Source organism: Poromitra crassiceps, assembly GCF_964638095.1.
Source record: "Poromitra crassiceps genome assembly, chromosome: 1".
Lineage (NCBI taxonomy): Eukaryota > Metazoa > Chordata > Actinopteri > Beryciformes > Melamphaidae > Poromitra > Poromitra crassiceps.
This window is the reverse complement of record NC_139623.1, coordinates 44,491,530-44,518,852: the sequence shown is the minus strand read 5'-3', so window position 1 is coordinate 44,518,852 and position 27,323 is coordinate 44,491,530. Positions and strand designations below refer to the sequence as shown.

The 27,323-nt window shown below is 45.2% G+C and overlaps 1 protein-coding gene across 1 annotated transcript in view; it reads right to left on the bottom strand.

Moving 5' to 3' along the window:
* Positions 1 to 27,323, bottom strand: part of uvrag (UV radiation resistance associated gene) — a 234,200-nt gene that overhangs the window by 130,106 nt on the left and 76,771 nt on the right. Inside the window, exons 10-12 of the mRNA XM_083641143.1 lie at positions 11,392 to 11,479; positions 10,954 to 11,014; positions 6,210 to 6,375 (exon numbers count right to left, since the gene is read on the bottom strand). Of these exons, the coding sequence (XP_083497269.1) occupies positions 6,210 to 6,375; positions 10,954 to 11,014; positions 11,392 to 11,479 (315 nt within the window). The remainder of the gene's footprint in view (positions 1 to 6,209; positions 6,376 to 10,953; positions 11,015 to 11,391; positions 11,480 to 27,323) is intronic.

Sequence of the window (27,323 nt, the reverse complement as noted above, 5' to 3'; positions counted from 1 at the left end):
TATCTATCTAGATAAGATAGATAGATAGATAGATAGTCATGCATAACAGAAACAGACAGGCGATCTCTGCTATGGCTACTAAATTTGGTAGTTGTAAAACAATTATATCAATGAGTAACGGATTGTCAAAACGAATTTGACCATCGATGAAAAACATGACTTGGACATAAAGCAAGCTATCAATTGATATATCAACATCCCCCTAGCAAGCTATCTACAGCTCCGCTAGGCCCGGGCTGCACCCGGACATTTCCTTCAGTGGCTGGCCGAGCAGGGATTCTATTACCGCGGCCGCCATAACGTTACACCCTGCCCGGGGAGCTTCACACTAGCTAATGTAGCTAGTTAGCGAACTTCCCAAATGCTTGTGACTAGTGTGCCTCTCCTAGCAAAGGCTACATGGACCAAACCAAAATGAGGACTTGGAGAAGTCAGCAAGTTGGACTAACGTTACAAGTTCTGAAAATGTGTGCCTTCGTCATTCATCGGTTGTTCATGTCTATGAAAGGCAGCTGTGCTGCTACGCTAATAGCAAGTGCTAACGTTACCCAGCCGGTGGTAAGTAACGTTAGCGCTTCCTAGCTGCTAGGTACAACCGATGCTGGAATGAGACACATATTTTCAGAACTTACCACTTCAGTCCTACATCCTGGCTCACTTCCAAGTCGTCTCCTTGTTTTGTGTGAAAGTGAAAGGCAGATACGGCCTAGACGAGTGGAAATTAGCAGCGCTACTGTCATGTCGGTCGGCACGACTCGGCAGTGTACTGGAGAAATGTCAACACAGGGAAGGCTGGGGGCTAGAGGGTGTGCGCGTGCTGCGCACCGGCCGGCCGCAACGCTTTGTTGCCAGGGTAACAAGTCCTACCTGACGTCACCAAAACTATGGTTCTCGCACAAAATCGGCATAAATCCATGTAATCTCGTCTACGAGAGTTCATGGGCGGGAGGGGGGGTTCATGGGGGTAACATTAAAACACTTTCACATATTTATTTGAAGCTTAGCCCATGTTTAATATGACCATCCAAGATTGTAACAACATATATATGATACAGAATTAAGAAATGCATAATATGGCCCCTTTAAAATCTCGATACTTTTGTGCAATTTCATTCCTAAATGAGAACGATTGTGCGGCGTGTTCATTGTGGGGACATCCCTTGCATCAAATCATGCGCTCCTAACAAGTGACTATGAAAAAACGAATGAAAAACGAATGAAAAAATCTGTAATGTACAGAGCCATGTCTGAATGGAATGCTTTACCTCCTACAATTATAAACATAGAAAGTAGATATAGACTTAAAAAGAAGCTAAAAGTACATTTTATAATTTCATAACTAGTTAATTATAGGTCAATGAATGGAACTGGTATTAAAAATAGTGATTATACACCTAGATATCGTATTCATAGCTTTCAAGGGGCGTTACGTGCTGCCGGGAACGCCCACCTGGCGGTCAAAAAAACAACTTGCCAGCCGTGTCGACTAGTTTCTCACGCTGTGTAGTGTTTGTTCAGCCAAAGTGCCGATAGCCTACCTGTTGTGCTATCGGTTGCACTAAACCGACGAGGAGACACGCCTGGCTTGTGCTTTCACATAATCCCGTCGGAGAAAGAAAGGAGGAGGTTGTGGATTTGTGCGAGTGGTTCAGTCGCTGGGCAGGGGAAATGCAAATAGCTATTTTTTCTACCATCAAAGTACACACGTCTTTGCTCTTTGCGGCCAACATTTCATCAAAGGTAAGCTCAAGTAACGTTAACGGGGTATTAATCATTATTGTAACGTTACTTGAGCTTACCTTTGATGAAATGTTGGCCGCAAAGAGCAAAGACGTGTGTACTTTGATGGTAGAAAAAAAAGCCAAACAGCGTGAGTCGACTGACTCGCAGGCAACGGAATGAACAAGTTGTTTTTTTGACCGCCAGGTGGGCGTTCCCGGCAGCACGTAACGCCCCTTGAAAGCTATGAATAGAGTTGATTGTAAATAATGTAGTAATATAGTTAGACGTTATATAACATATATGCATGTGTTATACACATACATGTATTATACATGAGATTTGAGGACTTGAATTATATGGATGTACTATGGGTGGACAGATGATAGATAATGATGTTGCTGTATTTAGAATATATTTAGAATATATATGCTGTATTTAGAACCAGGTTGAGTGAGTTTTTGTTTGTTTTCTCTTGTTTGTCTTAAATTTATGATTTTAAAATGTGTTGTCTTTTGCTTTGCATATTTGTAATGTATCTGTATTGTTTGTTTTGACTGTGGACCCCAGGAAGAGTAGCTGTTGCCTTGTGTAATGGCTAATGGGGATCCTAATAAACTAAACTAAACTAGAGCCCGACCGATACTGGATTTTTGAGGCCGATACCGATATTAGGGAGTAAAAAAATAACGATATCGATATATCGGCCGATATTCTTATATTATATATACACATTATATTACACAATTTATTTTGCAATGATCCCTCAAATATCAAACTGTTGACAAAGATTGACATGACATGACTTGAGATATGTAATGTTACTGTAGGCAGGATATTTTACAGCTTATCAATAAACTTTATTCTCCAAAATGACATCAATGCAATGAAACACTAAACTTCACTGGGAATTTAATAATTATAAATAACTAGAAATAGAAAAACATAAATAGAATATAAAATATAACCAGGGATGGGATATCGGTATCGGGATATCGGTATCGGGTGCCGATATGACGTAATTCACATATCGGATATCGGACTGACGTCACTGATCCAGATTCCGATCCAGAGTCCATTCATAGCCTGCACTGGACCATAAACCCACCGTAACATAACATGAAACAATAATAATAAACTGATATATCGGCCGGGCTCTACAAGTGACATCACTGCGTTCCACCACGTGAGGAAACACGCGCGTGCCGTGCAGTCAGAGCGGGCAGAAACCAACACCAGAGAGGAAACACGCGCGTGCAGTCAGAGCAGGCAGAAACACGGGCGTGCCGTGCAGTCAGAGCAGGCAGAAACCAACACCAGAGAGGAGGGCTCGAAATAGAGAAGAGTTGATTGTTTTTATGATCAGTGTTGGATTTATCAAGCATTTGCATTATTATTTTGTCTGTTAAAAAAACATCTTTGACAGGCCGGCAGCGTGTGCGATCAATTCAATTCAATGCATTGCCAAAGGGGTTATCAATTAAACTGCCTAAATCCCACTAACGTAATCGAACCCGGTTACATGATGGCTAGCTAACTACATTTACCAAGCGTGACGCGCAGGTCTTTAACCAAACCCGCGACCATCCGGTCTGACACCTGTATCCGCCGCTGTGCAGGCAGTGTGTGCAGAATGTATGGATGGATGGTGGAATATTGGATGATAAAAATGTTTTTGCTTGAGAATCGTAGTCTCAATTCTAAGCAAGAAAATCCAGATCCTCATTTTATCCAGAACATGCAGCGCTAGTGCATAAGCGGTGAAATGTCCTGGTGAGAGTAACAGCGTATTGTGTGCGCAGTGTGTGCAGACCTGAAGATCACAAGCGTGAGTGTTTAGACGTCGCGTGGCAAGATGACTTTCACCTATGATACTTATCTCTTCTTTCACTGGTTTGAACATATCCTCACTAATCACTTGAACACCAAAGGGCCAATCCAACATAGCCACATCCATAGATAGTAACACAACTGATTATAGCCATTTCCCCATGGCTCCCCCTCTCTCACTTGTCGAAGGGGGTCTCGTCATGTGCGGAATGTCAATATGCCTGGATGGCACATACCTGAAAGTACATACAGTATATGCCCCAAGCATGCAATTATCACAATCCAGCAGGGTTTTTTTTTTTTATTCAAGCTTGATGCATAGTTACCACAGCATAACAGAAACAAATAATGGTAAAATAATAATCATAAAGCCGAAGGTGAGCTTTTAGCTTCTCCGTTTAAAATCTTTTTTTTGTCAGCGTAGCATTCCTCAATCGTAAATACTAGCAAAATCTAAATGCTGTGAAAATGTAGGAGGAAAGGTGATTGCAGCCCGAGGGTACGATAAAGACATTGGCATAAGGCGGGCAGGCACTGTGATTTACAGTCTGTACACTGAGCTCCGTTATTATTAAAAATAAAGTGCTGTTTGAACACTTGAATAGATCTAAATGGGGAACTTTCAGTTGTTACCAGAGGCAACAGAGGGGTTTGAGACAATGCACCCAAAACTGGATCATCATGCGCCAAAGATGACGCCTCTCCCGTCCAAAGCTATTGAGCTTGATTGAGAAGCTGTGAGGATCTGACAGCTCGCAGATACAAGCGATCGATCATAGCCGCCAACGAGCAGCTGGCCTCTCACTCGGTGATGAGATGATGAGGACCTCAGTGTCCAGCCCCTCTCGCTCCGATGCCCTATCTAATGGGAATCCGGACACACGCGCTGAAAACTGCCAGAAACTCTTCTAAATCCTCCTTGAAAGTCCCTTCGAGGTGTTTGAATGTCGGGAAACCTTGGGAACTCTGTGTGTGTGTGTGTGCGTGAGAGAGAGAGAGAGAGAGAGAGAGAGAGAGACAGACAGAGAGAGAGTTTTCAAAGGATCCTGAAGGTCTTTAAGGACATTCTGATTTTAGGAGCATTTTTGTCCATTTTAACTCTGCATAAAAATTGATTTTTAGAACAGAACAGATTTTAGCACTTTTCTCGGCCTTGGGCATCATTCTAGACATGGTAGCGCTGCTCTCTGTATTCAATATGTGAATTGATGATGTGTCAACATCTTACAATATAGGGCCTCAAAGGGAATAAATCTATAACAGCCACAAGGCTGACACTGTATTAACCACAATCTTCAAGCTCTCTGGAATCTGGCAGCACTAACTTATTCCATGTGGTTCCTTTGGTGTGATTGATTATTGGAAGTGTAATAAACTTGGCAGAAATGAAACAATAGGGTGATCATTAAGAGTTGATGACACAGAATAGACCTTCGGCATGTATTCTCAGCTTTTCTTTATGTACTTTAATGTCAACAATGTTAAAGAATATTGCAAATGTTAAATCCCTTTTTTGAATCTTGAGTTGGAAACTAATACCAGCTGAAATGTTTGAAGAGATGATAAATGCTTCTTTGACGCGTTACAGCTATTCTTCGCCAGTACTGTAAGTGCAAAAATCAATCAAATCAAAATTCAACACACACACGCACGCATGCACACACACACATACACACGCGCACTCACCAAGGGAGCCAGACAGGCTAAAAGTCAGACAGGATGGAGCGGGTCCTGTGCATTGAGATTGTACGGTCGTCTCGGCTAAAACTTGGTGGAAACCAAGAAGAGAAGTTATTTAAGCAATATCACACGAGAGGGAGTGCATTGTTGGCTAATATCGGCACTGCTGTGATTCGGTCGTAGGCACGAGGCCGCAGGCCGAGTGCCGAAGATAATCACAGCAGTGCCAATATTAGACAACAACAGCACGACCTCGATCTACACACAGTGAAGCGCCAGTGCATTATCATGAAATATTGGCACTGGTAGGATCCCTCTTGTCCAATCAAATTGCCCGGCCGGAACTAACTGTTGTATAATATGGGATTACCGACTTCTGATTGCTGCAGAAGCAGACTTGAACAACTTCAAGCGTTCCGCAAATCAAGCACAACCTTCACCTTGAACGTACTCAACAAGAGTGTGAAACCTGGTTGCATACACATCTCATAACATCTACGTTGTCTGAATATCAGGATCCATCATTAAAAATCGTTTCATGTTGATTTGTGCTCATCGTCACGTAGCCTCTTTCTGGTAGAAATGACACCACACAGAAGCCCAGTGGGGACAACCGTAAGTTGAAGAAAGTAAAGGCCAGTCGTGTCCAGTGTATAACTGTACAATGGCTTCATGACAGCAATCCCCACTCATCTCCAAAAGCACCCAACTACATGTATCTCTCTCTACAAGCAAAGAAGAAGCCAAACTAACGAGCAGTTGTGCCAGCTCCTCAGAAGTGTGACAGGAGCCAAACGGATCATCTCTGCTCTCATTGCCAACATGTTTGTCGGAGAGAGCGAAAAGTGACGTTTGAGATTATTTTGATGCATAATCTGCTTTAGCCATCCTAATTGGTGGCATAGATGACTGTGAGAAAAAAGGCCTTATTAATTGGTTGTTAATTGCCGTTTCTATGCCCCAGTGGCCAGCCTACTTACTCTCTCTCCTTCTCAGTGAGCCTGTCAGTGATGGTGTCCTTGATGGAGGAACGGGAACCCTTGTGGATGACTGGATACCTAAGAGGGATCTGCAGGAAGCAGGAGATCATCAGGACCAGGTGGGCCGTGTAACCCAGGGCCACCGCCACGCTCCCGTCATCTTTCGCTGTGGGGGCAAAAAGTAAACACAAGTTCCGGTACACGAGACACGATAAGGAAGTTGACTCTTGTTGAACGGATCTCAAACGTTGTGCTTGTTAATCCATCGAGGACCTTTTACGATGATCTACATCAGCACACAAAAGCTCAAAGCCTATGCTCTAATGCAAATCAAAATCCAAAACGGCAGGCAGTATTATCACTCAAACGTCAGCACTTTAATATATCAAACTGTGAAAAGGCACAGAATCAGCAATCCTCTGCCATATTGGATTTGTTTTGGATGTGCTTTCGGTACATGAGAAAATAAATAGTCTGCACATAATCCATGTTCACATCTTGTGAATCCAAACAAAAATCTATAAATATCAAACAGAAGACAATTTGATATCCAAGTATTCACAGGAAGAAGAGCAGTTGCATTCATGTGGGAAAGCCTTTTGAAAATGAGACAAAATAGAGCTTTTGGCGGCGCGGCTGGGCACACACCACGCCAGCTGCACCACACTTCATCCCTCTGAACCCAAACACATTTTGGGCGGAAAACTAGATACCTTTTGTGTAAATTTCTGATGGGGGTAAGAAACCATCTAATTTCCAATAAGAGAACTGGGTTCAAGAGAGCACACTAAGTAGGAATGGGCAACAAATTTCGAATTTTCAAAATAATCGTTTTTATTATCAAGATCGGCTTTTATTATTGAAAGTCGAAAAATCGTTTTATTGACAATCTTGTCTTAAAAAGTACGTTTTCCGTTGTTTTTACCGGCGCCTGTCTCTTTGAGAGCAGCAAGTTTGTTCCATGTGACGTTGCCCTAGCCGCTAGCTGCGCACTAACGCAAGGCGCATTAGCGGCAGCAGCACCCAGCAGCTCCTTGATAGAAACGGTAGAAACGTAGTAGAAATGGTGTCTACATTACATCAACACTCAGCCACAAGGAAAAGGTTTCAAGGCTCGTTACTGCATGAAGAAAAGCTGATATTCTGTCTGCTGTTCCATGGGCCATCTCGCCTTCGTTCAGGAAGCTAAGCTAACGTGGCTAACGTAGTCTGGGTCTGAGTGCCAAAGTCACCCCCTCTCCCTCTCCATGGGATTTCATCCGCCATTCATTTTTCCATAGACCTGGCGTAAAATGCTTATAAAAATTGTTTTACTTGGTCAAACCAAGCGATTCAACTATACTTTGAATCAGGGGAGACCATGTAAGATTCGCAATTTTTTTTGGGTGGGTGAATTTCGACGAAAAGTCGACTTTGGCCCAGTGAATTTTGAATAGTGTTTTTGCTAGAAATGCCCATCCCTAACACTAAGTGGTTTCAAGTTCTCAAGCAGCAGCAGGACACCGCTTGAGGCAAAGACTTAAAAATCATGGTGGTTTTTATCTGAATGCTTTGTAATAATATACCATGGCCACAGTGAGTGGTAGACTGCTTGGCTCACACTGTGTTTTTTCCTGCTTAACACAGAAAGGCCTGTATTGTATCATTCCCATTTTGACTCCATAGCAACTAAACACCTGGTGTAAACCGGTGTAAACAGCTTCCTGGCCTCCGTGCTCTTGGATGCTGCTTTCGAACTAACAAGAATGCCAGGTCAAGTAAAGGACATGAAAGTAGGATAAGTGACACCTTAGGGTGCAACTGGAGACGTGTTTGGTACCTTGTTCGTTTTAGCTGACAGGGAGAACTTAGTTATGGACTTCACCATTTTCACGTTGTCTCCCCTGGTGAGATTAGGACTTCCACTGACCCTGACCCTGGTCTCTAACGCGTAACATCCTCCCCTACAGGTCTTTTTAGCCTTCCTCCGACACCCATCCAGACAGTTCTGGACTTCATCATGCTCTCTCTAGGGCAGAGACCCCACACATACGGGAGGATGGCGTCAGAGATGCATCTGTATACAAGGTCTGTGTGTATATTGTCTCTTGGCCTCTGTATGAGCTCTAGTGGATACGATGATGCTGTTAGGTGGTGACTGATGGCTACCTGGCATTGCATGGCACCTCTTGTCTGCATCTCACAAACCACTAGCCTCCGGACTGAGAGGGAGGGGCAGACAGGAGAGGGTAGTTAACGGTGGACTAAGAGGGAGGGGCAGACAGGAGAGGGAAGTTAGCGGTGGACTGAGAGGGAGGGGCAGACAGGAGAGGGTAGTTAGCGGTGGACTAAGAGGGAGGGGCAGACAGGAGAGGGTAGTTAGCGGTGGACTAAGAGGGAGGGGCAGACAGTAGAGGGTAGTTAGCGGTGGACTAAGAGGGAGGGACAGACAGGAGAGGGAAGTTAGCGGTGGATGCGTTAGCACATTCTCCATTAGCCCTTTTAAGCAGGGGCAGACACAGGACCCCGCCATGGGGGAACAAGTGAACGCTGCAAACAGAAACGGCCTGGCTGTCAGCTGTGCTGGGGCAGTGGGCAGAGACTGGGTGTGAAGGAGACGCACTGTCCTGTACTCTCTGCTCTGTCCACTAAAGGATGTTAGCAGGTGGAGTGAGGCAGCGGGGAGCGGAGGAGAACGGGAGTGGTGTTTTGAATGATGGACTCGGAGGCCTGCTTCATCCCAGCAGCTGTGAGGAGGGGGAGCTGGAGAATGTGGGCTATGGATGAACGGTGGGAGTGTTAGAGGGGTCTCTGCAAGTCCAAACCTTAGCCCCCTCACCCCCCCCCCCCTCAACTCCTCCAAGCTCTTGAGTTATGAATCAAGCCTGTCTGATTGTGAAAGCAAATGCTATTTATCAGAACACATACGGCCTCGATCGGCCTAACCCGAAACCTAACCCACCGCACAAACATCATGACTATGGCTTAAGGGGCCATCCCAGCATGGTAAAGAAAATACTTTTTGGTTGCCCAACACACGTCGTTTCTTTGATATGAATTTAGGAAACTATGTGGTTTTGTCTGCTGCACCAAGGTAGTGGAACCGGTTATAAAAGCAAAGTTGATGCAAGACTGTGCACAACACTGTGGCTGTACTGAGCAACGCCTCCATTAGCAGCCAACACAAGATCAGCACAGTTGTGTGTTGACAGAAAAGCAATCAAGAGGAATGGAAGTCATCCCACCACTAGTAGCTCCCAGAATGTCTGCCTCCTTCCTCTCTCTGGTCCTCCCAGAACAACTGCTTCAAAAGATGCAAGAAGGGAAAAAATACATATCACAGTTTCAAGAGTTCAAATACACAGGAAGCCCTTTCTGCATTCCTGGATGATAGGGGGCACTTTAGGGGCCCGATGAGTCAGCTTGCATTCAGCCGAGGTCGCTGAATGACCATGTTCAAATGTTCCACTGTGTTGCTCTCAGCCCTATCAGGGTACTTCATCTGGCCCTAACCCAGCCAGCTCCTCCTCTCTGCTGATCACATGACTCCCTGTGTCAAACACACAGCCAGCTCATCCTCTCTGCTGATCACATGACTCCCTGTGTCAAACACACAGCCAGCTCCTCCTCTCTGCTGATCACTCCCTGTGTCAAACACACAGCCAGCTCCTCCTCTCTGCTGATCACATTAGAGTTGCGCGATCTTGACCTCAGTCAGATCGTCCAATCGCCACCCTTTGACATCGCCAATGCACGATGTCATCGCAAGACCCGGGGGACGCATGGCTCGGGGGACGGGCGATGGCAGGGAGATTTGTAATTAAAGATTTTGGTGGCAGGGCTTGTTGCGGCGGACATCAGAAACATGTTTGAATGCAGTAGGCTAGTAGCATTTGTTAATGGTCTGGTCTGAACACACACTCTGCTCAGTCAAACTGCTGCGTCGCATCTCTGCTGTCAGGGAGCAGCCACACACGGGGGGGCGGGGGCGATTGAGATCGGCTAGGGAAAATCAATCGTCATTTCAGCCATTGAGTCGGCAATATATGATCCGATCGCCAATCGGCACAACCCTAGATCACATGACTCCTTGTGTCAAACAGTGTCTTTGTCCGGCGGTATTTCTGTTGGTGCTTAGCCACTGCTGATTCATGTGGCATGTCTTAGATGAGAGATAGCGTTTATTGTGAGTGGAGAGTGGTTTTGGTGGCACAGAACTGGCCAGGGCAAAGTAGGTGGTCAACTCATCCCAGAAAGTATAGGTATTGGCAATAAAATCATAATGTAATTTTCACAGCTAAATATTCCATGGGCAGTAAGGAGTGGCAAGTGGAAACAGCTCATTTTACATTTTAGGATTCGCTCTGCTGCAATAGAATGATGACAATTTTCTCTCATGTGCTACTTGACCAAGGACTCTCCAAAGCACAGCAATATCTTGTTTAAGAAATTGTCTGCACCTCTTTTCTCTGTGATGAAAAGTGCAACTTTTTGCAATTTGCAAAGAATCTCACTGCTATAGTAGCCAAACATGTGTTTTCTGATGACTTGTGCAGCCCACCTAGACAGGTGGTATCCTCATCTGCTTTAAAATAGTCAAGTGTGTGTGCACATGCCAAATCAAATGAGGGATACATTCAATCAAAAGTGCTTTCCTGCAGCAAAGTTCTAACATTTGTTCAGCATGCCTCGCCGCAGCGTGTCCTCCTACACTACAACCCTGAAACACAGAGACCCACACAAGCGGACACACACACTCATTTACCTTGGAAATCCTCAGAGTTGGGCAGCTTGACTCCGCAGATGACATAATCTGACTGATTAGCCTGAGGATTTGAATCAAGACGAGGATTAGACAACAGAAAAATAGACACAGACAAGTAAAAAAAAATCCCTGTGGGCCGAACACCAGCTTTGTGGCTGGAAGAGACACTCGCTCTAAATCATTCACTTATTGACCACGGCTGTTGGCATTTAAAGTATTCTGTTTCTTAAGCGAACATTTTACACAACTGAGTTAAACAAGGATGTTCTCTAAAACATGGAAATAGAATACAGAAGGCCACCTTATTACGGCATAAATGCGTCTTTGTAAAAGCCTTGATGCTGTAAATGGGTGATTTTCTTTTTACAGTTGCCTTGTGTGCAGGGTGTTGTGTGCAGGGTGTTGTGTGCAGGGTGTTGTGCATCAGGTCTGACTCACCACGTCGATGGGGTAGATGTAGGAGAGCTCTGACAGGAGCTGACGACAGCGGAAGGTGAGCTGTGCATTGGATTTGAGGAACTGCTCTCTGGGGAGACAAAGCCAGACACATGGACGACACAGTGAGACATTTCGCTGAACCCGACCAGGCCGAATGAGACAAAAGCCACAGTCAGAAGGGGAACAGATGGGGAGAGGGGTAGGGCAGGGGAGAGGAGAGGAGAGGGACAGAGGAGAGATGAGTGGAGGGGAACAGATGGGGAGAGGGGTAGGACAGGAGAGAGGAGAGGGACAGAGGAGAGATGAGTGGAGGGGAACAGGAGAGAGGTAGGACAGGAGAGAGGAGAGGGACAGAGGAGAGACGAGTGGAGGGGGACAGATGGGGAGAGGGGTAGGACAGGAGAGAGGAGAGGGACAGAGGAGAGGCGAGTGGAGGGGAACAGGAGAGAGGTAGGTCAGGAGAGAGGAGAGGGACAGAGGAGAGACGAGTGGAGGGGGACAGAAGGGGAGAGGGGTAGGACAGGAGAGAGAAGAGGGACAGAGGAGAGGCGAGTGGAGGGGGACAGATGGGGAGAGGGGTAGGACAGGAGAGAGGAGAGGGACAGAGGAGAGATGAGTGGAGGGGGACAGATGGGGAGAGGGGTAGGACAGGAGAGAGGAGAGGGACAGAGGAGAGACGAGTGGAGGGGGACAGATGGGGAGAGGGGTAGGACAGGAGAGAGGAGAGGGACAGAGGAGAGACGAGTGGAGGGGGACAGATGGGGAGAGGGGTAGAACAGGAGAGAGGAGAGGGACAGAGGAGAGATGAGTGGAGGGGAACAGGAGAGAGGTAGGACAGGAGAGAGGAGAGGGACAGAGGAGAGGCGAGTGGAGGGGGACAGATGGGGAGAGGGGTAGGACAGGAGAGAGGAGAGGGACAGAGGAGAGATGAGTGGAGGGGGACAGATGGGGAGAGGGGTAGGACAGGAGAGAGGGACAGAGGAGAGATGAGTGGAGGGGGACAGATGGGGAGAGGGGTAGGACAGGAGAGAGGAGAGGGACAGAGGAGAGACGAGTGGAGGGGAACAGATGGGGAGAGGGGTAGGACAGGAGAGAGGAGAGGGACAGAGGAGAGATGAGTGGAGGGGGGTAGATGGGGGCAGGGGTAGGACAGGAGAGAGGAGAGGGACAGAGGATAGACGAGTGGAGGGGAACAGATGGGGAGAGGGGTAGGACAGGAGAGAGGAGAGGGACAGAGGAGAGATGAGTGGAGGGGGATAGATGGGGGCAGGGGTAGGACAGGAGAGAGGAGAGGGACAGAGGAGAGACGAGTGGAGGGGAACAGATGGGGAGAGGGGTAGGACAGGAGAGAGGAGAGGGACAGAGGATAGACGAGTGGAGGGGAACAGATGGGGGGAGGGGTAGGACAGGAGAGAGGAGAGGGACAGAGGAGAGATGAGTGGAGGGGGACAGATGGGGAGAGGGGTAGGACAGGAGAGAGGAGAGGGACAGAGGAGAGACGAGTGGAGGGGAACAGATGGGGAGAGGGGTAGGACAGGAGAGAGGAGAGGAGAGGGACAGAGGAGAGACGAGTGGAGGGGGACAGATGGGGAGAGGGGTAGGACAGGAGAGAGGAGAGGAGAGGGACAGAGGAGAGACGAGTGGAGGGGGACAGATGGGGAGAGGGGTAGGACAGGAGAGAGGAGAGGAGAGGGACAGAGGAGAGACGAGTGGAGGGGGACAGATGGGGAGAGGGGTAGGACAGGAGAGAGGAGAGGGACAGAGGAGAGACGAGTGGAGGGGGACAGATGGGGAGAGGGGTAGGACAGGAGAGAGGAGAGGGACAGAGGAGAGACGAGTGGAGGGGGACAGATGGGGAGAGGGGTAGGACAGGAGAGAGGAGAGGGACAGAGGAGAGACGAGTGGGTAGGAGGAGGAATAAGCAGCTGAAGTCATACAGGAGAGTCAGTGTTGCAGAGCAGGACCCACAGTAAGGCTTATCATCATACTATAAAGGGAGAAATGTCTGTATGTCTGTGTTTCCTTTGCATATCTTAAGAACCGTTGGTCCGATTGACTTCACACTTGGCGGGTGTGTTGCTGGGAACCCAAAGAAGTGCAGCGTCGACTTTGGTGCAATTTGGACATGTGACCCGTTCAATATTAATAAACTTTCACTAACTTTGATTAGGGCAAACAGCCCTTTGACACACACACACACACACACACACACACACGCGCGCCGTGTGTGTTGCGCGACTACGCTCTAGCATCCTCCATCCTGAGTCGTGATACTAGCTTAAAAGGACATGTGAAGCTCATGGATGTCGTGGTTAAATCTGGCGATGGATTTTTTTCTTCTTCAGATATCTTAGTTACAACAAGAGCTAGCAAGGCAGTTTGGGGTTCATATAAACATCAAACAAAAAGTTCGGAAATTCAAGATTCAAGATTCAAGATTCAAGATTTTTATTGCCACTCCATAGTGCCACTCCACGTGTGAAATTCTTGTGCTGTGAACTCCGTTTACAACATAGTAACAAATATAACAGGGCATATGAGTGCAAAAACAACAAGAGACACAACAAGCAATAAGGCAGTAGAGTGATAAGACAAGTCAGAGACAGTGGCATATTCACTGCACATGGGTGCACATGTCATGTGCATACTTTGTGTTTGGTAGATTATTTCTCTGTTGTAACAATGCTTCTTGGCAATACGTTTTATACCGTTGGAAAGCCTGTTTATTTCCCTTTTAAATGGTGCCCCATTTGTAAGGAGCATGCATTTGTGGAATGAGCAGCACAGCTGAGTATGTGGGTTGCGCTCATGAAAAATGTGACAAATCTTCTCTGCCAATGCCAAACAGCTTATTCTGCTGTTACTATTGACTCTTGTTTAGTGTTGTTTGGTGGATTGGATGATTTGAAGTCTATCAGTAACAAGGAAGAAACAAGACATGTTGGCAATTTTACAATCTATTCATTTAACAAACAGTCAGGAGCCTCAGTAACGTGTGGAAGAACCATACACAGCCACAACAGCCTGGCACCAGGCTTGTCATCATTGGAGGCAATCTCAAAGCAGAGAGATATCGAGATGAGATTCTGCAACCAGTGGCGATCCCATATCTCCACAGTCCCAACTGGGACCAAACTCCATCCTCCAATATGACAATGCTTGCCCCCACAGAGCGGGGTTTATCAGAGACCACCTCCAGAATGTGGGAGTAGAGAGAATGGAATGGCCCGCCAACAGTCCTGACCTCAACCCAATTGAACATTTGTGGGATCAGCCTGGGTGTGCTGTTCATGCTAGAGTGACCAACACAACCACGTTGGCTGACTTGCGACAAATCCTGTTTGAGGAGTGGAATGCCATCCCACAGCAGTGTGTGAGCAGGCTGGTGACCAGCATGAGGAGGAGGGGCCAGGCTGTTGTGGCTGTGTATGGTTCTTCCACACACTACTGAGGCTCCTGACTGTTTGTTAAATTAATACATTGTAAAATTGCCAATATGTCTGGTTTCTTCCTTGTTACTGATAGACTTCAAATCATCCAATCCACCAAACAACACCAAACTGTTTGGCATTGGCAGAGAAGATTTGTCAAATTTCTCATGAGCGCAACCGACATACTCAGCTGTGCTGCTCATTCCACAAATGCATGTTCCTTACAAATGGGGCACCATTTAAAAGGGAAATAAACAGGCTTTCCAACGGTATACAATTTATTGCCAAGAAGCATTGTTACAATAGAGAAATAATCTACCAAACACAAATTTCCTAGCTTTTTGTTCAATGTTTATGTGGCATACAGTATTTATTCAGTTTGGGAAATCCCACTATCTTTAGAAAGCATTAGCTCAAGCTAGCTGGCTCTGACTCAGTAGGGCAGGGCTATTCGCCTGTGTGGCCCGCGCTGGAATTGCAAAAAACAAAAAACAAACTAGAACGACCGCAACGTGGACTTATGCCTCCTAGGGCTGGGTATCGTTCAAACATTTTCGATATCGATACCGTTTCGATACTTGGATTTCGATACCGGTTCCTGAACGATACTTTTTTCGATACCAATTTTTAGAAAAAGTCAATTTGAACAAAAATAAAACTGCATTAGGCTACACATTGAAATTATTTTACAAATCTTTAGTTTTCCCCCCCATCTTAACACATTCACTGCCAGCCGTTTTTCAATACTGTAGTTAGCTTCTGCCAGAGGGTTTTTTTGAGGATTCTGGCTCATTTTACAAGAGCCGAGGATTCTTTTCTGCTTGGACTTTGTGAACACAAAGTTCACAAAAGTACTAATAGAATGTGTGCTTTCTCTGTCTAAAAGAGTTAGTTTGTAGAGTTAGTAGTTATGTAGATATTAGCCGTTGAGTACAGCATGGTTTCAGAGATTTTCAGAGAGTTTTGAGATAAATGGATTTTTAGAACCACCTCACGTGCCTGTGATTATGGGTGCCCTTGGGCAAGTCTGTATACTGTATTGTGTTTGTGTGTGTGTGTGTGTGTGTGTGTGTGTCTCCAAACTCCTCCCTCCTTAGGTGTGTCTCTGGTGGCTTTGCAGTGTTTTGTCACAGGCGAGTTTCTGTTGCCTCACAGATCCCAAAATAAGAGAGGGGAATCGCAGGAGCGGGGAAGAGGAGAGGAGAGGCGAGGGGGGGGGGTTAGACACGGGAGAGAAATTCCTTCGCGATCCCCTTCTTCCAATCTTGAGGCGTACTCCGCTCTGCTGCTGCTGCTGCTGCTGCTACTCGTCTGTGCTGCTGCTGCTGGCGGCGCGGCCGCTCTCGGGCGAGTCTGGATTACTGTAAAACGGGCTTGTTCGTTTCTTGGGGTGTCGGTTGAGAGCTTTGATGAAGCTTTTGCGATTCTGGTCTTATTTATGCTCAAAGGTACTCGAGTGTGTGTGTGTGCGCGCGCGTGTGTGTGTGTGTGTGTGTGTGTGTGTGTGTGTGTGTGTGTGTGTGAAATCGAAAGCGTTTTCGCCAAGCCATTTCCTTGAGAATGGCTTCCTCCCGCGGCTGTTTTTGGTTGGCTTTCTCTCTGTCGGGAGAGCACTGTCGCCACTTAGTTGGTCGGTAAAATAGATTATACACATTCAATACCTCCAATATTTTTATAGGAGACGTGGGGGGCATTGATCCACGTAGCACCGTCAAAAAAAAAAAAAAAATGTTTTTGACGTCTCAACTCGTCATTGGCAGTGAACCGTTGGATTGTGTTTGACGAGTCAACTCGCCATTGGCAGTGAACGTGTTAAGTTTTACAGCAGAAAAAATAAAACCTACTGTATTTAACATAACTTTAAGTTCTCTAAACTTATTGCCGTCCCTACAAAAAATATTGGAGTACTACAAAGGAAAGAAATGTAAAACAAATAAATCAGTGGAATAGTTTTCAGTGCAAAACAGAGAGTTGCAAATCAGTGTTTAATGCTCACTGATGCAACAGAACTCTATTCTTGTCCAAACTGATTAGATGGATCCACTTAATGCATGGAAGACTAGTTGAGCATTGACTAGCCTCTCAATAATGGCACAAAGTGAATCCCATTTATATTCAACAAACTATCATGACATCAGCGTTTGTTAACGAGTTGCTAAAAATACATAATGGGCGATAACTGCCCGCTTGCACATAACGTTAACGCTAATTAATTAAACATCTAACGCTAGCGTTGCAGATCAGTGTTTAATGCTCACTGCTGCAACAGAACGTCATTCTTGTCAAATCTGACGAGACAGCTCCACTTCATGCATTCACTGACTAGCCTATCAATATAAATGAATCGCATTTACATTCAACAAACTATCATGACATCAGCGTTTGTTAACGAGTTGCTAAAAATACACAAAGCCTGCTTGCGCATAACGTTACGGCGGCAATTAATTAAACGATCTAATGATAGCTACAACTCACAGCCAGATGCATGGATTGAGGGATCTGATAACCGCTAACATCAACAACAACTTTGTGGTAAGCTGACCCACCTCTCGATTATTTCTCTTGTCTGTGGAAACCAGTCCTTGTTGTTTCTGTTTCTTTTCCTGCTTTTCATCATCTTTGCCATCTGGTACTCCAGGATAAGACTAGCTTGAGTGGCTAACTTCTTGTATACTATATCCGCACCGCACGCCTGGCTCATAACAAACACACACCGGCTAAAGTGGGCGTAATGTTTCCTGCATGCCTCTACATGACAGCCAATCACCAGCCATATTAGAGCGCAGTGTGCAAGCATGTCGCATGCTTATAGGCTCAATGACGCTGTTTTGTTTTGGTATCGAAAATTGGTATCGTTTGACAAGGGAGGTTTCGATACCCCTTAGTATTGATGCTTTCATTTCGGTGCCAAGTAAGTATCGAAACTCGATACCAAGCCCTAATGCCTCCGCCAATAGTTCATTCTTGAGTCCAAATCGCCATTTGAGGCAAATTGGAAGAAATTCCGTCAAGGCGCTCCTGAGATGTCCAGAGCTTGGAAATTGGGTGTGTGAGGTCACAGTGACCTTGAACTTTGACCACCAAAATGTAATCAGTTCATCCTTGAGTCCAAGTGAACGTTTGAGGCAAATTCGAAGAAATTCCATCAAGACATTCCTGAGATATCGCGTTAATAAGCTTGAAAATGGCATTTGAGAGGTCACAGTGACCTTGACCTTTGACCTTTGATCACCAAAATAGAATCAGTTCATCCTTGCGTCCAAGTTGATGTTTGAGCCAAATCAGAAGAAATTCTATCAAGCTCTTCTTGAGATATTGCGTTAATGAACTTGGGAATGGCGTTCTTGAGGTCACAGTGACCTAGAAGTTTGACCACCAAAATGTAATCAGTTCATCCTTGAGGCCAAGTTAATGTTTGAGGCAAATTTGATTAAATTCCGTCAAGGCATTCCTGAGATATGACGTTAACAAGCTTGAAAATGGCATTGGAGAGGTCACAGTGACCTTGACCTTTGATCACCAAAATGTAATCCGTTCATCCTTGCGCCCAAGTCGACGTTTGAGCCAAATTGGCAGAAATTCCATCAAGCCGTTCTTGAGATATCGCTTTAACGAACTTGGGAATGGCATTCGTGAGGTCACAGTGACCTTGACCTTTGACCACGAAAATCTAATCAGTTCATCCTTGAGTCCAAGTCGATGTTTGAGGCAAATTTGATGAAACTCCCTCAAGGCATTCCTGAGATATTGCGTTAACTCATTGAGTGCCAGCCACTTTTGGAGAACGGACGCTCCCAGTGCCAGAGTTTCAGAGCGTTTTCAGTGATTTCTCGAGGCCCACAGAATATTGTGTGATATTTCTATGTAAACACTGAACACGCACAAAGAACGATGAGACTCTCTTCTATCATCTGCAAAAAAAAGTTTATTGATCCCATTTTCCGTTCTTTAGTTATGAGCCGGAGAAGATAGCTTGATTTAACCAAAAACAGCAATTTTTTTCTAGAAGCTGAGATAATGAGCCTTTTGTGAAATTAAACATTTCAAACACATCACTGACTCTGAAGCTAATATTTTCTAATGTAGTCACACCTCAAAAATAATTTCCTTCAATAAAACAGTGAAGGCCAGGGAATTTTGTTTGGCAGAATAATATTTTTTAGCTGCAACCAGCAGCGCTGGCCCCTGCGTGCGCTGCTGGTTGCAGCTTCTTGCTGGTCTTGATTTACTGCTGGTGGGCATCAGATATTCTGGCTTGCGTTTGCCAATCCTGTTCTGCTGTCTGGGTCTGTCTGAGTCAGTGTTGTATGCTGCTCTGCGTGCCCGTGCCCCCCCCTCCCGCCTCAACTGCACACTCCTCCTCCATGGGAGTGTCTCTGGGGCTTTCTGCTGCGTTTGCTCTGCACTGAAAAGTCCGCTACATCCAGCTTTTTTTACAGCGTTCCGCGTGTATTTGTCACCGGCTCCCATGCTTCCAGGTGAGAATAATAACAACTAATAACAAAATCATGCAGATGGGCTATCGCAGCGGACACGGAGGTGCTCAATTGTGGCAGCAGATTGGCTGCTGCAGGCACAGCTAACGTTATGCTTCATGCATATCGATGCATACGGATGCGATGCGATTTCCGTTTCACCAACGACTTCTTCTCTGTTTTTTCCTCGCCTTTTTGTAATCTGGAGAGCACTGTCGCCACCTAATGGGTCCCTAAAATAGCTTTTACACATTCAACAGCCACCATACTTTCACAGGAGATGGATCTGGCTTTGATGCACGTCCCACCGTCAAAAAACGCAATTGACGAACATACTCGTCCTTGGCACTCTACGTTACTAAACCAAATGACGAACATACTCGTCCATGGCACTCAATGAGTTAACAAGCTTGAAAATGGCGTTTGAGTGGTCACAGTGACCTTGACCTTTGACCACCAAAATCTAATCAGTTCATCCTTGAGTCCAAGTCGATGTTTGAGGCAAATTTGATGAAACTCCCTCAAGGCATTCCTGAGATATTGCGTTAACAAGCTTGAAAATGGCGTTTGAGTGGTCACAGTGACCTTGACCTTTGACCACCAAAATCTAATCAGTTCATGCTTGAGTCCAAGTCGATGTTTGAGGCAAATTTGATGAAATTCCGTCAAGGCGTTCCTGAGATATCGCGCTAACAAGCTTGAAAATGGCATTCAAGAGGTCACAGTGACCTTGGCCTTTGACCACCGAAATCTAATCAGTTCATCCTTGAGTCCAAGTGGATGTTTAAGGCAAATATGATGAAATTCCGTCAAGGCATTCCTGAGATATCGCATTAACAAGCTTGAAAATGGCATTCAAGAGGTCACAGTGACCTTGGCCTTTGACCACCGAAATCTAATCAGTTCATCCTTGAGTCCAAGTGGATGTTTAAGGCAAATATGATGAAATTCCGTCAAGGCATTCCTGAGATATCGCATTAACAAGCTTGAAAATGGCGTTCGAGAGGTCACAGTGACCTTGACCTTTGACCACGAAAATCTAATCAGATCATCCTTGAGCCTAAGTGGATGTGTAAGGCAAATTTGATGAAATTCCGTCAAGGCGTTCCTCAGATATCGCGTTAACAAGCTTGAAAATGGCGTTTGAGAGGTCACAGTGACCTTGACCTTTGACCACCAAAATCGAATCAGTTCATCCTTGAGTCCAAATGGATGTTTAAGGCAAATTTGATGAAATTCTGTCAAGGCGTTCCTGAGATATCGCGCTAACAAGCTTGAAAATGGCATTCAAGAGGTCACAGTGACCTTGGCCTTTGACCTTTGACCACCGAAATCTAATCAGTTCATCCTTGAGTCCAAGTGGATGTTTAAGGCAAATATGATGAAATTCCGTCAAGGCATTCCTGAGATATCGCATTAACAAGCTTGAAAATGGCGTTCGAGCGGTCACAGTGACCTTGACCTTTGACCACCAAAATCTAATCAGATCATCCTTGAGCCTAAGTGGATGTGTAAGGCAAATTTGATGAAATTCCGTCAAGGTGTTCCTCAGATATCGCGTTAACAAGCTTGAAAATGGCGTTTGAGAGGTCACAGTGACCTTGACCTTTGACCACCAAAATCGAATCAGTTCATCCTTGAGTCCAAATGGATGTTTAAGGCAAATTTGATGAAATTCCCTCAAGGCGTTCCTCAGATATCGCGTTAACGAACATCGTACGGACGGACGGACATACGTACGTACGGACGGACGGACAACCCGGATCCCTAATGCCTCCGGCCTGGCTATCGCCGGCGGCGGAGGCATAAAAATACGAAGTTTGTTAGTAAAAAAAGGTTGTTACTAGGGTCGCTGTAGTAAACTAGGTTTCATTACATAGGAGCCTACTGGACGTGACGAGTTGTTTTCCAGTTATTAGTTATTTCCAGGGAAATGGAGATGACACTAGCAAAACCTTTTTGAGAGCGACTTGCTCCCCAATATGAATACATTTGAATGATATTTGTATCTTGCTGGTAAGCCCCGACTAGGGGGAACACTGCACTAGTAGGTGACTAAAGCACTGTAAAAGAGAGGGAGAAGACCGACAGCACTGAGAGGAGAGAGAGAGTTTATTTATGTAGCTTAATGAGGTGTTACAGGCAGGTTCATGTCAGTCTAAAGGGAAGATTAGCCAAGCTGCTGTTTGTCTAGGCTAATGGCTCCGGCGCTGAGTCATCTCCAATCTAACTGGAAAATAAACTCAATTATTACAACTGCCTAATGACCGGCCACTTTATACCCCCCTGGGACGGTCCCAAATGATCGGCCTGGGTCCCTCAACCCCCCGACCTATTACTAAAGCTTGATGCTATTACTAAAGCTTGATGCTATTACTAAAGCTTGAGGGGTGAAATCCTGCGAGAAGTGAACATGTCTGGAATAATGTTCATTTTCCAATGAAAACTACTGGGGTCTGGTTATTCACAATTGCCATTAAAAAAATGCTATATTTTAAACATGTCACTTGTTAATGTTGTTTTTCAGCACAGAAAAGGTTCTCAACTGCTGAATAGTATGGTTTGTAGTGAGTGTGTCAAACAAGTTGTAAAATTATTGTATATTCCTGTAAAGTGACCCATTTGTAAAAACCCCTGCAGTATATTCCCTGACCTCTCCCGAGAATTTATCAAATTCCCTGACTTTTCCTGTCTGGAGTACACCTCTAAAACTGTCATGATATTCCAGAAATCTCATGACCTGTGGGAACCCTCCTCAACCCTGTGTGTACTACAACCCTGTGTGTACTACAACCCTGTGTGTACTACAACCCTGTGTGTACTACAACCCTGTGTGTACTACAACCCTGTGTGTACTACAACCCAAGGCTGCTGGCTAATGCAGGGGTTCTCAACCTTTTGTAAGGCCCACTTCTCATCGTGACCACCTTCCCAAAGAAATGAGAAAACAAAACAAAACATGACCAAAAAGGAGGAAAAATAAACGGGGCTGCATGTGTTATGCCACCTGCGTGGTGATACTGTCAAACATCATTGAAATTACGCATTTCCAACTGAGCAGAGCAGGGTTGTGTTCAGCCACAGCTATGCCATTTTACGTGCGATCGGGCTGAATCTTTCAGGAAGTGTAAAGAGCACCCCCTGGCTGCGGGTGGGTGACCTAACGGAGCACACACCTGAGGTCAGATCAGGCTGGAAAATTTGTGTGGCAGTGGGTTATGATCCCAGGAAGGTCATGGGCAGGTTGTACAGTCCTGGAACCATCAGGAAAGTCCTGGAAACCACCTCAACACCACCATCATTCCCAGCCAAGCAAAAGGTATTGTATTGCTTTGTGCCTTTTTAACCATGTGTACATTGCTCGTAGACTATAAAAGCAAAGGAGCAAACAATGCATTTTGCATGTGGCCGTCTTGTCCGGTTCGCTCGGTTTGGTAGACACCACTCACCAGGTGTGCATATAAATAGTCGTCTGAAGATTATGTGCTGGTATAACTATTTTATTTTTTACCTAGCCCTTCTGTGTGTGCAGCGGGTTTACTTTTGGAAATGCTGTTTTGTCAGTTTCAAAAGCCTACAAGACAAATATTGAGCAACAAATATATCTGCAGGAGATCCTAAAACCAAGGCCGTAACCACCGATCCAACATTGGGGGGTGTGGCTGCCGGCGAAGATTTTTGCCACTTTGGCCACTTTGTCACCAGATTAGAGGAATATTAACATTAAGATTAGACTGTTGTGATGTCATCATTCACCTTTTCTCACTCACCTCCATGTCACCTCTCCCTCAATGCCCGGGTTGTAGCGGGCTCATTTTTAAAGCTAGAGAGAAGCTACTGATATCATATGAAACTAGAAGATCTAAGGCATCCATTTATACCAACCAGGACATGCTACCTTGTCAGCAAGGGGGGTAAATACCGCTCCAAACTTAGACAACATTTTGGAAAGGGAAAAACGGACATGGCAATATTCAAAGGGGTCCCTTGACCTGTTACCTCAAGATATCTGCGGTAACAGCTGGTGCCTGCTTCAAGCCTGGGTCACCTTGGGGCATCACACTGTGTTAATCCGGCCCTGATGATGAGCGCATCTGAAATAGCTAGTCAGCGACTAACAAATCAACACAAGGTAGCAGCTTACATATCAATAAGGATAGAACAATATCCATCAAGAAAAGCACAGCAGCTCACAGTATGAATGAATTAACTGCCCCTACACAGATGGTGCACATTTTCCAACATGACTAACAAGACTCCATAACAAAGAGAAACCCAACAGTTAAAGCTACAGTACTTACTCACCCATTAGAAGTCCATGCCAGAGCCTTGCTCTGCTCCTAATGAACGTCCATTTGAACCAACATTGCTACATTAGCATTTGAGCTAAACGAGCTATCAAAGCCAACCAAAACCTAATCCAATGTCGTCAGTTTAGCAGTATGCTCATCCTTCTCTTTCCCCTTTCCCCTTTGAGCACTGCAATCTGGGCTTGCTAAACCCTGACTCATCTGCGATTAATTTATGCGTTTACTTTTGCTACTAAACCAACATCAGGACATCCAAACAAGTTCTGACAGAGAGCAATGTCATTGGACCACATTGGACAAATACATTTGCATATTTCTCCCAGCATGCCGCTTGTTCCTTCCAAACGTGTTACATGAAAGTAACTAACCAAATTAAATGAGTGGTGGGTGGAAATAATAATTAGCCTATTCTTATTTAAACATGCAGTTTTGAAACATTCAATAAAGACAAATTAAAAATAGACTATGACTCGACACCCTAAGTGATACACACATGTTATGGGAGTGGTATATATACCCATTACATCAATTTCCATGTTAGTAGAATGGTTAGTTCCTTGCTCTGTTCTCCCCTAGGAGCGCTGGCTCCACGGTAATGCCACGAACAGCTGTATCGCGCAGTAAATCTCTGTTTTCTTATTTTTTTACATAAATTTATTGGGGGGGGGACACATTTTATCAGGCTTAAATATTGGGGGGGGGGATTTGTCGTTCTCAATGTATATTGCCATTACGGCCCTGCCTAAAACAACTATGCATGGTACAGTGCATTCAGAACTAATGTATTCCCCACATGGATGTTTTTCTTTTTGAGAACTGGAACTAATGTCATTTGAAATTAATGTCAATGAACTGGACATGCATAGTGGCTGCAGGGTGAATATGAACTGGACATGCATAGTGGCTGCAGGGTCAATGAACTGGACATGCATAGTGGCTGCAGGGTCAATGAACTGGACATGCATAGTGGCTGCAGGGTCAATGAACTGGACATGCATAGTGGCTGCAGGGTGAATAGGAACTGGACATGCATAGTGGCTGCAGGGTGAATGAACTGGACATGCATAGTGGCTGCAGGGTCAATGAACTGGACATGCATAGTGGCTGCAGGGTGAATATGAACTGGACATGCATAGTGGCTGCAGGGTCAATGAAGTGGACATGCATAGTGGCTGCAGGGTGAATGAACTGGACATGCATAGTGGCTGCAGGGTGAATATGAACTGGACATGCATAGTGGCTGCAGGGTGAATATGAACTGGACATACATAGTGGCTGCAGGGTCAATGAACTGGACATGCATAGTGGCTGCAGGGTCAATGAACTGGACATGCATAGTGGCTGCAGGGTCAATGAACTGGACATGCATAGTGGCTGCAGGGTGAATAGGATGAAAAGGCCTTAGAGTACCAGTCAAAAATGTTGGCCTATAATCCCGTTAGTGAAGAGCAGAACCAGAAGGCATGAGATAGTGTGCCCTCTGACACCTGACACCTGTCGCACAGTGGCGAGACAGAAGGGAGATCTAGTGTAATTTATGCTTGGAGTAGTGAAGACGGTGAGCTACTTTAAGTTGGATCAGCTGGTGCCTGCTATCAACTGAGCAGAGTTGTACCACAGACAGACTCCTTTCCCATATAATGTCAGATAAATCAATACCAAGTCCCCCCTGCCATGCTTCTCTAATCCTCTCAGTAGAGGCCATGCTGCAGTTGTCAAACAGACATACAAATCTAGAGATAAGATGCTTGGAGCGAGGAGGGCTCAACAATACATCAAAAAACAGATGTTCATTTGGGAGCGCTTCAAAAGTGCGAATCTTTGATCGAACATAATGTCTGATTTGCAGGAATCTGAACCAGTTCGTGCCGGGCAACTCAAACTTCCTCTTCAGCTGATCAAAGGATGCAAAATGGCCATCTATGTATAGGTCTTTGATGGAAACTAGCCCCTTCTCACACCAGGCATGGTACTTTTTGTCTGACCATGGAGCCAGAAAAGAGTGATTGAAACAAATTGGCGTGTGGACAGAAACGTCTGGTAGGCTCAAGACACTCCTGACTTGATTTAAAATTCTGACAGTTTTTACAAAACAAATAAAGTGCTTAACAAGGCAATAAAAACAAGCAATAGTACAAATGTTGGAAAAATAAAAATATAATGAAATAACAACATGCTATTTCTAATCCGTTAGAAACAGTTACCAGAATAAAAGCAAAAACAAACGTATTTACACAGAAATTGGAAGAGGACTTTGATAGAGGTGAAATTACAGGAATGCCATCTTATAGAGGTAGGTTTTTAACTCTTTTTTAACACGTTCACTGCCGTGGACGAGATATCTCGTCAAGCAGAAACCAACGGTTGACTGCCGTGGACGAGATATCTCGTCAAAATTTTTTTTTTTTTTTTTGACGGTGGGACGTGGATCAAACCCTTTTACATCTCCTATAAAAATATGGGAGGTATTGAATGGTTATAATCTATTTTACCGACCCACTAAGTGGCGACAGTGCTCTCCAGACTAGACGAAGCCAAGCAAAAACAGCAGCGTGAGGTAGCCATTCTCATGAAAATGGATTGGCGAAAACGCTTTCGCTTTCGCGCAGGGAGCTGGCGGTGGGGGATTGCAAATTTGCATAATAGATTATGGGTGAAACACACTTTGAAACACCGGCAGAAAGCCCAGAATCGCACGCAGCTTCATTCCAGCTGAGCTCACAACCGAAAAACGAGCCCCATCCAGACTCGCCCAAAGAGCGGCCGCCAGCAGCCAGGCAGCACAGACAGGCAGGAGAGACTCGCTTGTGACAAACGCTGCAAAGCCACCAGAGACACACCCACGGAGGGAGGAGTTTGGAGGAGAGGGGGGTGAGGGTGCTGTTATGGAGGAAATTACTGTTCAAAGAACTATTGTTTAGATGTCTGATGTCTCACTGATGCCAAAAATAAATAGTTAAAGTGACTGTTCTATCGAATTTCACAAAAATGCATTTTTCTCAGCTTTTCTTCTCAGACGCTGAAACCATGCTGTATTCAACTGCTAATGCCTACATAACTACTAACTCTACAAACTAACTCTTTTAGACAGAGAAAGCACACATTCTATTAGTTCTTTTGAGATATTTTGTGTTCACAAATTCCTAGCAGAAAATAATCCTCGGCTCTTGAAAGATGAGCCAGAATCCTCAAAAAAACCCTTGGCAGAAGCTACCTACAGTAAAAAAAAAACTGTTGGCAGTGAATGTGTTAAATATGGACACTGATGTTGATAGTCTGATATCTGTGGGAAGTGCATTCCAGAGCTTGGGGGCCCTGACCGCTCCTCTGGTTATGAGGTTGGACCTGGGAATAATGAGGAGTAGCTGATTAGATGATCTAAGATCACGTTTGGGTTCATAAAATGTTAAAATATAGTGTAAGTATATAGTGACTTGACTAGAACACTGCTCCCCAGATCATTGCCCAGTGGTACGAGTTGACTACTCAACTGAGCGACTTCTTTGTTCAGCTCTTGGTGTGTGTGTGTGTGTGTATGTGTGTGTCTGGGTGTCTTGTGTGTGTCCCTCTTTAAATATCCCATTCAATACTTTCAACCGCTACTTGTGGAGTAGTGTGGGGAATAGAAGTCCATCATTTCATGTAGATGAAAAGACGTTTGTGGAAGGAAACCATTATTGAAAGTGATGCACCCTTCCATCCATGCTCCTCGCCTT